The 14,826-nt window shown below is 31.7% G+C and overlaps 1 protein-coding gene across 14 annotated transcripts in view; it reads left to right on the forward strand.

The window, feature by feature from the left end:
- LOC115212040 (serine/threonine-protein phosphatase 2B catalytic subunit alpha isoform) overlaps positions 1-14,826 on the forward strand; it is a 169,830-nt gene that overhangs the window by 74,716 nt on the left and 80,288 nt on the right. For all 14 annotated transcript variants that reach the window (XR_005001234.1, XR_005001229.1, XR_005001230.1 and 11 more), the window contains exon 3: positions 7,242-7,366. Coding sequence is in view for 8 of the 14 variants with exons in the window: in XM_036507309.1 (XP_036363202.1) it covers positions 7,242-7,366 (125 nt within the window). In the remaining 6 variants the exon portion in view is untranslated. The remainder of the gene's footprint in view (positions 1-7,241; positions 7,367-14,826) is intronic.

Consider the following 14,826-nt stretch of genomic DNA (forward strand, 5'->3'; position numbering starts at 1 on the left):
TATTCCTGCTACATGCAACCAGAAAAAAGTTTATTGATCTTTCTACCACTGCTGTTATTACAACAGCTGCTACTGCTACTACCACTTCTATTGGTACTCTTGTGTGAAATAATATTTAGTTGTCTCTAAGCTCTGGTATATTAGTTTTTAGGTCAGCATTCTCTTTTACTATGCTGAGTCTATACAGTATAATAACCAGTAACAGCTATTACACTTTCTATAATATCTAGTTCTGATGGCATACTATGATAGGGAGAAGAAATATCATCCTTTGAAGATACATCTTGAAAAATATGATAAAAATCATTTCAACATGTCTTTTTCTAAATGCACTTTTCCTGATTATTTTTATCATAAAGAAATAATTTGAAAATAATATAAATCATTTTCAAATATTATCATCCCCACCTTTCTCTTGATGCTTCTCATTCTATAGTTCATTCTTGTTGTTCCTTCAAGTAATAATTACCATTATAATAGATTTTACCAGGTGCTTTTTATCAATTCAGTTAAGCTGGCAGTAATTATTGAGAGAAATCTTTTCTGGACATTCTGAATAACCTTGTGTCTTGAGTTTCAATTATTATCTTGTGGAAAATAACTATTGTTATTTTTTCTTTTTCTTTTTTTTATTTTAATTTCTTGTCACAATGCAGTCTGATGATTGAAGCCATAATTGTGACAGTTTAGTGTGTTAATAAACTCACTGAAATTCAAGAAAAAATTTGTTTGTCTCTTTTTTTATATAATTTATTAAATAATTATTTTATTATGTAAGAAACTATTATTATTGTTGATGCTATTTTCATTATTTTATGTTCTGAGTTCAAATTCTGATGAGGTTGACTTTGCCTTTCATCCATTTGTAGTTAATAAAATAAGTACCAATTGAGCACTAGGATTGATGTAACTGACTTACCCATTCCCCAAAATTTCAGGCCTTGTGCCTTTAGTAGAAAGGATCATTACTATTATTAAGCTGCTATATCTAGTAATTATATCATAGAGAGGGGAAATATTCTATATTTCAGTAATGTAGTCTTTCCTGCAGTTAACATAGAATACATTTTTATCAAGTTACCCATTCCCATCACATGACTGTATCATATCAGTTTTCTATTTAGCTTGTAACCTCTTTTAATTCCCAGCTGCTTTCTTAGTTTACCTGAATACAGTCTATCCTTTTAATTTAGCATGCACAGCCAAAAAATTTCAGTCCACATGCCACTATATCAAATTCTTTAGTAAATAAAATAAACTGAATATCTTTGTAAATTATTCCCAACCATCAAAAATTAATAATTATGTTACTATAAATGCAACTAGCAGCAATAATTAGGTCATCTAAATCAATGAACCTATTTGATTTGCTTCTGGTGTAACTTCCGCAGTATTTTATGGGCTTCTGTTGTAAATTATAGATTTATACTTTTAGTCTTTTGATCACTAGTCCCATTATGGAGAATCAATTCTATTCTTTTAAAAAAGCAAAGTAAGGTGATTCTCTTACTCTCTTTCTTTGTTTTAAACTATATCTAGCTCATCGTAATTAGTACATATCTTAACGGTAGACCTTTACAATAGTTGTTGAACTCGTGGTCCATTCATAAATTTTCCATGACAAATATAACTTTTCAGGTACCAAAATGTTAAAGGGAATTAGAATTGATATATGTATCATAACTTTAGCTGGACTACTACAACAGCTTTTATTTCATACTGTACATTGACTAATGAATATGCTTAATAAAACAAATACTTCTTGGAAACCTTGAGAGAGCAACTAAGTTTGCTAAAGTTTTGGTGCCATGGCCCCAATTAAATGGTATTTTTTTACTGTTTCATTTCCACTTCATCTTCAGCATTAAACAATTTGAGATTACAGAATGAGATTACAGTACTTTTTTTATATTATTTTTACACTGATCAATAATGTGCTAGGCTAACATCTTAGATGTAAAAAATCAATAAGTATTCATAACTTCAGATCATTTTTTAATTTTTATTGTCATTTGTAAAAGATAGTACTATAAATATGTTAATCATAACTCTTTAAAAGCCATATGGATTTGTTTTAGTATTCAAAGTATTACTATTTTAATCCTATACTTTATTTCAGTAATACATTTCAAAGATTCTCAATATATAATATATATTTATAAATATATATATATACACACACACACACACACATTGTGTATGAGAAATAAAAAGAAAAATTTATGTCCATTGTTTATGTATAATGTTGAGGTAGAGAAAATACAGTTAAATAGGAATGGCACATTAAAAAAAAGTACTAAGGGAAACAACTCACACTTATATTGACCAAATTTATGGCTTGGGTCCATTTCGGTTATTTCCTTCAGTTCATATTTCAAATACTAGCTAAAAATTTGTAACTCTTTCATTGTTTTCACATTCATTTATTTCATGATAACATAAGTTTGACAAAACTTAAGAGAGCATTCTATAGTGAGATTCCCTTCTTGATGACATTTGCATTCAAATAAGGTACTGTATTCCATGACTTCATGCAACCTGCTGAGCTAATAGACTACTAGCTAAACAGTCTCATCATCACTAACTAAACTATGTGAAGACAGATACAAAACATATTCACACAGCCTCATTCATGCACACTAACACACATTTGATGGGTCTTGTACAGTTTGTAGCTACCTAATTTTGTTTGCACACCATTGACCAACCTGAGGCTATAGTAGTAATTGCTTGCTTAAGGTACCATGTAGTGGGCTTTGAGTTCAGCCCCACTGCATGGTACCTTAGGCAGAGTAGACCCATGATGCAGTGTAATCCAGATGGACCACCAGCAGTCCAAACCATAGTTTTGGTGGACTATGGTGAGTTATATAGCCTGTTGAGTTACATAAGTAGTTAGAAGTAAATTTATATTTAGTGGTCCATGTTTTCCTCATGAATTTTGTGGGGCACCTTCAGGAAAGTAGTGCATCACAGAAGCAGACTTTGTGATGTTAATGAGATCTAGTAGGCCAAAACATATAGATTGTTGTCTCATGCTTGCAAGGATAACAATTTCCCCTTAGTAGTTAAACTGTGTTTTAAAGGATTCATTTTTGATTTCCAGAATTTATCTCCCCTTTTTTTTGTGAGTTGAATTATAATTACCATTAGTTCTCTCTCTCTCAGAAATTTTGATTAAAATAGCTGCTATGAAGAATGCAGCATGTTTGAGTTTTTTGAGTATCAATGACTCTGGAGCATACATATTTTTTAACCTTAAAGAATTTGCGCTTCCTTTGACTATTAAGTTATGTAGTTTCCAGGAAAATTTACTAATATAGCACAAGTAGAATTCTAAAATTTAGTTTACTGACTTTCATTTTGGATATAATGAAGAGAAAAATTAACCAAAAAGAAAAAAATAGTTATTGTTGTTCTTTTTTAAATTTTGTTACTTTTCCGCTTAAAATTTATTACATCCTTAGATCTCAACTGGAAAATTTATGCAATCAACTAAGTAGAGTTAGTGTGAGTTTTCAGTGGATTAAGAATAATAATATAAAACGTGGAAGAATAAAGAGATGTATTTTCAGCATATAAGCAATGGTGATTACAGAAAAAGTGTAAAGAAAATAGAGAAATATTTTTCTCCCTGGAGTACCTTTTTGGATTGGTGCCAAATATGACACCATTGACATACATAAATGAATCAGCTCATGAAAAAGCTGCCAATTCAAGATATGGGAGATATGAGGTTGGTTGAAGATTAGTAAAAATGTTAGACATGACAGTAATCCAATCATAATTTGTAGTCTTATGGCTGGTACAAATATAAATGCTAGAATATTGGACCAAATATTTTGTGGTTTCTTTATTATTATTCCTTTAAAATTTGAGTTCAGGTTCCACTTGCGTCCACTTTTTTTCTCATTCTTCCGAAGTCAATAATGTAAATCTTGGCATTGTTAGAATTAACTATACCTTAAAAGATATTGTACCAGGTTTGCTACACTCCAATGTCTTGAAAGCAGAAAAGGGAAATTAAGAACCATACAGTCAGGGCATGGCCCCAGAAGATTATTAAAGAATATGTTGATTAAAACATAGTATAGACAGACATGCAGTTAACAGTGCATCTTACTCATCTCAGAAGTACAGCCATTTAATTATTTTTTTTAAACAGCAATCATGATACAACTACTTGGTTCCTTAGGCTTGGCATTAGAAAGAGCATCCAGCTGTAGAAACCATGCCAAAGCAGACACTGAAACACAATGCAGTCTTTGGACCTGTCAGATCATGGAATTTAAATGATGATAATGATGTAAATGATATTTAACTTATTCAAATTTGAAGTGATTTTCAATATTTATAAAAATAACTGAGTTATTTAAACTAATCATTATTCTCCCCCCCCTCTCTCACCTTAGTTTCATGGATCTAAATTCATGTTTCCATGCAACCTAAGTTGAAATTGTTTTACAGGCTCTTCTTAATGCCAAACCATGACCTTTAAACCAGAAGGTTACTCACATTTAACTAGATTATTTGAAGAAAGTAGATTAATGTTCCTTGCTTAAGACAACAATGTGAATTTTAATCTTTATATATCTGTCTCCGTCAGATTATTCAGCACTTCAATTACATGGCAATTTTTATTTGGTTTCATAGCATCTATACAGCAATGAATTTTCTAATTCAATTACCCGCCTCAAAAACTGAAATTTGACTTGTGTATGAATACTGATTGCATTCAATAAATCTTTTTTCTGCCATTCACTCCATATATGAAAGATCTTGTCAATTCATATAAAAGTATATGCCATACACCAGATAATAATCCTTTATTTTTAAGTTGTCAACGTTCCCTATTGATATGTGGCATCATTGATACTATCATATTGTAAAGCTGTTTTTGCACTACTTCTACAATAAATGAGTATGTTAATGAATTATGCAGTTGAATTATAACTATAATTCTCAGTTGGTTTCTTTTATATTTTGTCATTCTCCACAATCCCCTGTGATATTTTTTTCAAGTAAAATGTTTTCCTCTATTGTGGCTGCAGAAGTAGATTTCCAATATCATTCATTGTGTTTTATGTAAAAGGAAATTTAATCACTTTTACAATTCTATCTGAAAAGAAAGGGCATTCTCTTAATATCTCAGAGATCCCTTTTCAGCCAGAAGGGTTGGAAAATGTGTGAAACTGGTGCTTGAAGAATGTGAATGTTGTTTTATTGTAAACAAAACACGGGCAAGATAACAGTTCTTTAAAATTAATGGTTTTGTCTTTGTGAAGTTTAAGAAGAAAAGCTTGGGATAATTGGAAATATGTATGCAATGGGTGGCAAAATCTGAAGATCAGAATAAATTATAATAGCAACAGAAGATGCAGCTTGCTTTTGGCCATGGACTGAAAGTTTGATAAAAGAAATTTAACCTCTTTTCAAAGCACACAAGAACATTAGTATACATTAATATCTAAAATGTGCTCCTCCCTTGAATTATCAGGTCAACAATGACACCTGATGACAAGCAGTGTGCTTGTCAGAGAATTTTCTCAGAAGAATACAAAGGTGGTTCCCTCACCTTATCTCCTCATTGCTTCTTTCAGTTTTTATTACTAGACACAATTTTATAAGCAATAGTTAATTTTGCAAGGGAAGAGATAAAGAAAGAGTGAGTTATCAATCCCAGAACTTGATTGGCCCTATTTATTGACCCCAAAATGCAAAGATGACTGTGATGAAATTCATACTCAGAGAGCTACAATAAATACTGCTGGGCATTCTATCTAACATTGTAATAACTCAACCAAATTACTGTTTTCTGTAAAATGTGCCATACAAGAAAAGCTTCTGAAGTAGTGGCATAATTGATGTTAATTCTTGACAAGAATAGGAAATTTGTGAGAGAATTCACAGACAATGTTGAGTTGCAGCATGTGTAATGATAAGTGATGAAGATGTTTGTGCATGTAGAGGTGGGAGATGAACTTATGCAGCAACAAGATTTGCCTTTTGACCTTGTATGCTTGCAGGTTTTCAGATTTGAAAAGATCTAGTGAAAATGGAATATCAAGTACGAACTATTAAGATGAATAATATGCAGTATATTTGAGTGAAAGGAATTTTTTTTTCTGTAGTTAATCGGAAGAGGAGGATCTCCCAGGCTAATGGAATCAATTCAGTTGATGTTTAGTTTGAACCTCTGTAGGTCAATATCTGCAGAAAAAGATTTTAACAGGAAGGCAAATCCTAGAAGGATATAAGCACTGTTAAAGAATGGCTAGACATAATACTGAGTGCAAGATCCTGGGGTGTTAGTGAAACTCAGTAGGGGTGATAAGCTGAGGTTTATTAAGTGATCCTGTGCAGTGGAGGTATGCATATTGTAGTAATATTCTAGTACAGAGGAGAAGAAAAAGCTATTGCCATAGCATTAGAGGATGCAGCAGAAATAATAATAATATTTGTAGGTGAGTGGTTATAACATGAGTTAATAGATCTTTGCTAATCTTCCAAATTACCATTTTTGAGATACAGTTCAAGATGTGGCTCTAAGAGGGCACCAATCAATTAGATCAACCCCAGTATTGACCCCAACCTTGGCGGACTTTGATCTCAGAACATGAAGACAGACAAAATATTGCTAAGCATTTTTCCCAGCTTGCCGCCTTTGGAAGTATAAATTATTGTAATAGCTATGAGAATGAGAAGACTGAATGAGCATCCATGATATCCATAAAACCAGGGAAGATGAAGGGTTTTGTAAGAATGTCCTATTGGCTGGTGAATTTGGAAAAGGTAGAAAAATGTCTCCATTGTTTTAGTTAAATGAAAGCTTCATACATTTCAAACACCAGCTTGAAAATATAAAGATTAGATAATTGATTAAATCCCTCAAGATTCTTGATTATTTCAAAATTAATTGAACACACAAACTGTATATTTCTTTAGAAATATGGTTTTGAATGAGTTAAGTGCCACTTCAAAAAAGTGCTTATGAGAATCCAATATCACTAGATAAAATTGTGAAAAGAATTTTAAAAAGGTGTTAACAGTAACTATTCTTTTTAAGTATTTCATTTATAAGATTCAGCCTCATTCTATATTTTCATAAATTGAAAATCCTTTTGGTTTTTGGTTTTTTTATAGTATTTCCCTATTTAATTATGCATTAAAATGTCTAAGATTCATTTCTCTCTTTTACTTTTTTTACTGTATTTCATGCTTTTTTAAATTTTATTTTGTAGTCTGCGGTGATATTCATGGACAGTTTTATGACTTAATGAAGTTATTTGAAGTTGGAGGACCACCAGCTACAACGCGTTACCTCTTTTTAGGAGACTATGTTGACAGAGGATATTTTAGCATAGAGGTATGTCTCACCTTATTTTTATTGTGTAATCAAATTAGTCAATATGATGCAACTTTTTGTTTTACTTACATAATTTTAGTAAATGTATTCTCAAGAGAATGCCAGTTGTTCAACTATTTATTTTGCAGCAAATTTTTTTTTTAATATCTATTTTATAAAATAAGAAAATTTATAGTATTTTGTGAAGTATGTCTGCATTTAAAAAAAGATTTATTTCTTATGAAATGTTTACCATCATCATTTTACAACCAATTTTCTTGCTCACTTGGATTAGACAGGTTATTATGACTCTAATCAGTTCTTATTTGGAGTTACTGCACTTCTAGATGGGTTGAAGACTATGCCTTGCTCTTAAGTTCCATTTTGGCATCATCTCTACAACTGGATGCTCTTCTTAACACCAGTCACTCTACAGAGTGCATTGGATGAATGTTATAACATCACTAGAGAGGTTGTTTTGTCCTCGGAATATTAAAGACACCTCTCAACTGTACATTGTTGCAATTTATTTGCCAACAATTTGCACCAGTACTACTGAGGTTGCCTTGTACTGTGCAAGACTAAAATATCCTCACTACTCTGTTATCTCTGTTTGTTCGTGGTGATTAACTAAGAGTGTGATGAGAGAAAAGGAACAATGAAAGAGGAAAGAGTATAATATGAGAAGCAGTGTTTGGAGCAACATGGTAAAGGAGGAAGTAATAAAAAAGAGAGAGAGTGATGACAGCTATATGATTCTTGCTAAGAGAGAGAGAGAGAGAGCCGATTGTTGAATAGTAATAGCGATGAGCAATAGCAAAAGAGAGTGATGATTAACAGTACATAAGGGTGATGTAGGTGTATGAAATATGGATAGATCTGATGCAATCCCTTATTACACAGGTGTCATGATGGGAGAGTAGTCATAAAGATGGCTGGAGAAATGGAATTGAATAAGGATAGGTCCAATGCCATCCTTTATTCCACAGACTATATAATACAGTGAATAGAAGGGAGATTGAGTGCTATATTAAAGATTATCAAAGAGAAAGGTAGTAGATAGCGACTTAGCAGGAATATAATGGGTGAAAGAGCTAAATGTAAATATATTAGACTTCCTATCTTTCACCTCTTTACATTCTGAGGTCAAATCTCACTGGGATCAACTTTGCCTTTCATCCCTCTTGGGTAAATAAATACTTGTCAGATATTGGGGTCAGTGGTATCAGCTAACCCTATTCCTTTCAAATTTGTTGGCCTAGTGCCCAAATCAGAAATTATTATTGTTATCATTACCACCATCGTCATAGTTTGATATATTAAACACTGAACAAATTTTGGACTAAACACATTAAAAACAGAAAATGGAATCAATAGATGGAGATTTGGCTACAGTGAAGCTGACGTCCAGTTCTCTCTTGTTTTGATAAAAACATGTTATAGAAAAAAGTGATGAAAATTACAAGAGGCCCCACAATACACATGAATTATTAATTTCTATACATTTGTATTGTTGCAGTTAGCACTATACCATTTAATGTCAGATTTAGGCAAAGATATACTTATTGTTTGTACATGCATTTGTGTTCATATACATTTATACTTCAGTGTATACATAGAACCATACATATATGCATGCATACTAACATACATATATGGACACAAACACATTCTAGTATGCACACATACTATCATTCCCGTGCATCCATATCAAGAACTCATATACAAATCCATGCTAACATGGAAACTATTCACATGTGTACACCTAGTCACATTTATTTTTATGCATGCATGCCCTTAAGTATGAATACAAGCAGTTATACATACCAAAACATACACACACACACACTTCAATCTAGGCATGTTCATGATCTGAATGTGTGTGTCTCTCTCTCACACACATACACACACACACACACACTCACGAATATATGTATATTTAAATAAGCATTCTATTTGCATACAACTCTCTAACTACGCAGATGAAGGGACTGCTACTTACATGTACATGCACACACATCTACACACACATACACAGATTTCTAAAGCAATAAACAAACAGTAATCCAGTTCTTTTATTGTCCTTATGGGAAGCAGCCAGTAGATGTGTAATCTGATATATAAAAGCTGTTGAAAGTTAGAGTAATAGTTTTTAAGTAAAGGAATACTAGCTATATATTTAAGGTACTATGAAGGATTCTTATTTTGGTAAAAGTGTCAGAGACACCCTACTATCAAGCCCTACTATTCCATATATTACATATGGGTACGAGTGAGTGTGTGTATTGATAGATAGTCTCTTAATTACTACCACTGTTAAAAAACATTTTGTGTAGGTGTTTTGGCATGAAACCTCAAATTTATAAGCAAGAGGAATTTGGTATGTGTGACATCTATACTTTTCCTGGTAGCTTTAGTGATGCAAAGAATTCTGTTGCATGTATTTGGTGCAGTTAGTCTAGTTCATGCTTTGCTCACATTTTTTTTTCTGCAGATATTGATTTGCTAAAATTGATATCAGCCTTGCCTCTCTAGGAAGGCATGCAGTAGTGATGACCACTGTTCCTCTTTTGCTGACTAATAAAAAAAAATATGAAATATATCCAGTTTTACTGCACTATTACATCCACTGTTTGTGTTTATGAGAAAAATATTATTAAGCTAGTGGAGTATCAGATAGGATACAATATCTGTGTTCTGATTTCAGATGCCACCAATCAGTAAGATAAGTAGTACTAGTCTTGTATAAGTACTTGTTTCTTGTAATTTATTATGAAAGAGCTGGCAGCTAGTTTATCTAAAACTTTATCAACCACAGTTGATACTTGAATGTATTTTATTATTAATCGCACCTGATTTTGTTGACATTTTCAAGTTTTAAGTTCTTTCACCTTGAGATATATGATAGATGATACATCATTACCAATTTTTATCTATTTTATTCCCAAATCATATTTTGAAGTGCTTTCTTTTGACTTTGTAGATAAGGTGCCAAAGTTCTGACTGATGGACAGCATACTGAACTCTTAGTTTTATTATCTTAATGTTTAATTTCTGTAGTTTTTCAATCAGGTTGTTGCAAAACACTTGAATCACAACTTATAGTACTGCGAGATGTTCCTCAGCCAGTTATATGGTTTAAATTTTGAAAGGTATTTGCTATTACCATAATTATCTGTTATCTCTAAAGTCATTTATTTTACTGACTTCTAAGTGTTAAAAATCATGCATTATTGGAAATTGAGTAGATATAAAACCTAAATATCTAAGTTCTGTGTTGGTTGTTGTTGTGTACCATCAAGTAAGGCATATTATTTACCTCAGTTAACCTAGCTATAAAAAAAAAAGCTGCCACTTCCACTTAAGACTGAATCATTAAATCACTTGCCATGATGCTTCTAATTATTATATATCAGGTCTTCTCTTAATGTTTGATTATTTATTGAGAAGTGTGACTTTAAGTGCAATGGCATAAAGCAAAACCACTTTTACTATTCATACTTATTTTATGATTTAAGTATTGTCATACCTTAAAGGAGATACATCTCCACAAAATATATAGTAGACATGGTGTACCTAAGTGTCAACTGTGAAATAAAAGAAGTTAGATTATTATTATCATTATTCATCATTGTTTATATGTTTGTAATTGTTTATATACTTTTAAAATGATCCAAAGATTGTTCTATTACATAATTGCTTACTAAGCCTTGGTCTATAAAAGTAGAGAATCCAGAATCCAGGTCACCTCCAATCATAAGCTTGCCTGTAGCACTTGCTGAATGCTCTCATGCCGCATTGTTTATTGTGGTGTATTTATAGGATTATCATACAGTTTACAAATTTTTGTTTTAGTGTTTAGTTTTATTTTATTTCTCATCAATGTTATGATGATGATGATGATGTCTTAACAAAACATTACATGAAAACCTACTGTATTTATATTTGGTTACCTTTCTGTCATACTGGTTTGAAAAACACATATATATAAGCATTAAAAGCAAAACTTATGTGTGCTTGTGTTTGTGTGTGTATTCTCGCTTAAGTATTTTAACCATTTTACAATAACATCATCATCATCATTTTAATTAAAATATATGTTTATGTAACCTTTAAAACTATTAAATTGGTATAGATGAAATTTGATAATTGTTTGTAAACCTGTCTTGATTAGTTGTTAGACATTGTGACTAGTAGCATAATCTTGTTCTATAATAACTGCCATTTCATGTTATTTGAACATCCATTATGCCTAGACGAATGCATTATATCATTATATCTCATTTTCATAAGTAGTCTTTTTTTGCGTTTACTCTGAGTTCTGACTGCAATTAAGTGAAGACAAAGAAGGGTTAAATTTATTTTATCATTGCTGTTTAACCGGAGATCATTCCTGATTAAATCAAGAGCATTCCAGATTTAGGTATTATGTCTTTCTTGGTGAAGGGGTATAAGGCATATGGGACTAGATTAGCTAAAGTTCCTTTTTTTTTTTTAAGACAAGAGTGCTATAATCTCAGGAAAATTTGGTTACTATTTCTCACTGGTTGAGCAACCATGTAGAGGTTTCTTGATGCTGTTGCCAAGAATGTAACACAGGTGAACCCAAAGAGATTCTTTGATGACATGATGGCATTAATGATAATAAAATTCTCTTCAAGCAGTTATCAATGGCCAAAATCTCCATGGAACTTTCAAATCTGAGCCATTTCATATTGAAGCCATTCTACCACATAAACTTGAGTTGCAACATTGAACTTTTATTGGGGAAACCACAACAACACAAAGTGTCATTACATGACCATGTCATTATAGGTATGAGTATGTGAAGGAAAGAAATTAGATAATGAAAGCTATGTGAAATCATGTCTAATTAGTATACTAATTGATTAATATAAAGAGGCAAATGGATCTCTTCTTCAGTAGAGTGATTAAAATCATACCATGATGTGAGAAAAGCAATAGAAACTAAGGTATCAGACTATTGACACACACACTCATTGGAGCAATAGTGTTAATTTTCTAATTTCTTTCATCAAGTAGGTTTGATAAGAAGTACCATACCTAGCAGAAGGGCATACAGTGCATTTTAAAGTCACTCATACTCGCATTCACTCATTGCTCATTTGATAAAAAGATAACATTCATTAGCTAAAAATAATGCTTCTCCTTTTTATAAAAATCAAATGTTCCTTCCTAGAATTAAAGCTTCTTGAAATTTAAAGCTAGGCTCAACAAATTTCATATTGTCATTTTAAAATTTCTGCTCAAAATTACATTTTTTTAAAAACGATATTGTGTGTGTGAATTAACATAAATTAACAACCTGCAGCTGTTATTTGACTACAATATAAAAATTCAATAGTAACACTGGATTTAATTTGGCACACCTTCAAAGATAATATATGTTGTTTTTGCCTCCTCAGCACTTCATAGTTCTCAGTTTTGTGATAGGTTTAATCTCATTTGTTACTGTAATGATCTGAATGTTTTTTAATAAACTTACTGATCATATAGTATACTAAAAGGCTTTCATTGAATATTTGATTTTAATCATTTGTTTTTAACGGTGCTCAAACATGACCACAGCTTTGAAGCTGAAACGATTTAAAGATATAAGGATTTAACTGGAACTAATCAAATGATAATGGACTTACTGGTAATAAAGTTAAAAACTGAAGAATATAAACTTTTGATTACTGTTTCAGTAATCATATTTGTGTTGAACAAAATTATGATTATACATTTCTTGAGACATTCAGGCTTTAATATGGATTTTCTAAAGCCTTAAACTATATTTTTAAAAATCCATGGTGCACCTAGATACCTCTTGCAACACACCTTTTGAGAACCACTAAATTAAAGTGATAGTTTATTGACCACATAACTGTGAGTTCAGACCTTATTACAGTTATTCAATTATGGCCATTAACAATACATATATCTTTCCTTACTTCAATTTGTCTCTAGAAAACACATTCAACTATAGCTTCTCAGTTAAGTGAATAGCAGTATGATTGCTATCCAGTTGTAAAAACAATTCTCATACATTCAAATTTGTGAGAACTATGTCAACCATTGTTGCAGTAAAAGAGAGGATGATACATCTGATCTTCTTCATGCCATGAAATTAAAGCTATACTGTAGCCCTTAAAAACAAACTCGTACCTGGAGCTTAGCAGCCAAAATCTTTAATCAGACAAACTCTAATATGATTATTTCTTTCATCAGTCCTCATTTCCTTGTGAAAATTAATTATTTAACATGTTACTCAGTCAAGTTTCTGTAATTTTAAATCAAAACAGTTTCTCAATGTTTTAAGTTTCTTATAGTATTTGTAGTGATCAAATTTATGAATAAATGTTGCTGCTACTGCTACACATATTGATTAATATTATCCATATCACCTGACTTCATTTTGCAGCAGTGTTTTCACATTATCATTGTTTGCTTTGCTTCCAACTGAAGCTAGTTCAAAATGACTTTGTTATAGCTTTAGAAAATAGAAAAAAAAAAGGAGAGCTTAGAAATATTTTTCTTATAAAGGGTTGAATAATTATTTCTAAATTAAGCATAATGCTACACATTTGTGAGGAAAGAACAGTTTATTAAATCAGCTCTAATACCTGACAATAGTTTATCAATTCTGGAAAGATGAATAATATCAATCTCGGTACATTCATTATTCATTATGCAATGTATCATAATTAAAGTATGTGGTATTTGTTTAGCAATCCTCTAATTCTACTAATCCACTATCCTAAATCAGTTTAAACACAGTCAGTAATGAGAAACTAATCCAATGGTATGACAGAGGTAAAGTGTTTTACTTTGTAAATGAGTGAAATGTTGCAAACACATTGATCAAGAATTGTTACACATTAAATATGACATTCACTGCTCCTCTTCTGGGTGTATTGAAACCAACTGGATGCAGGAGCAGTTAATAGAAATGAGAAATAGAAACAATGAAAAGAAATTTTGCATTTTTAATTTCTACCAACAAAACATTCCTACACACTTTACTTTTCTATTCAGTGATATGGCTCTGTGGTTAAAAAGTTCACTTTGTAATCATGTGCTTTCAAGTTCAATCCCACTGAATATTCAGCAAGTGCCTTCTGCTATAACCTTGAGTTCACCAATACATTATGAGTAAAATTTGGTAGACAGAAACTATACAGATGCTCACTTTATATATATATATATAGGCATTAGGAAGGGCATCCAGCCGTAGAAACACTGCCAGATCAGACTGGGCCTGATGCGGCCTTCCAGCTTCACAGACCCCAGTTGAACCGTCCAACCCATGCTAGCATGGAAAGCGGATGCTAAATGATGATGATATATATATATATATATATATATATGTATGTATGTATGTATGTATGTGTCTCTCCAGATGTCTTCTCGTTAACTCTGCATGAGCAGCAATGACATTTGTTAATGTTATGACATTGGTGAGGTTGCCTACCAAGAAG

The sequence above is a fragment of the Octopus sinensis genome, linkage group LG1 (genome assembly GCF_006345805.1).
Source record: "Octopus sinensis linkage group LG1, ASM634580v1, whole genome shotgun sequence".
Lineage (NCBI taxonomy): Eukaryota > Metazoa > Mollusca > Cephalopoda > Octopoda > Octopodidae > Octopus > Octopus sinensis.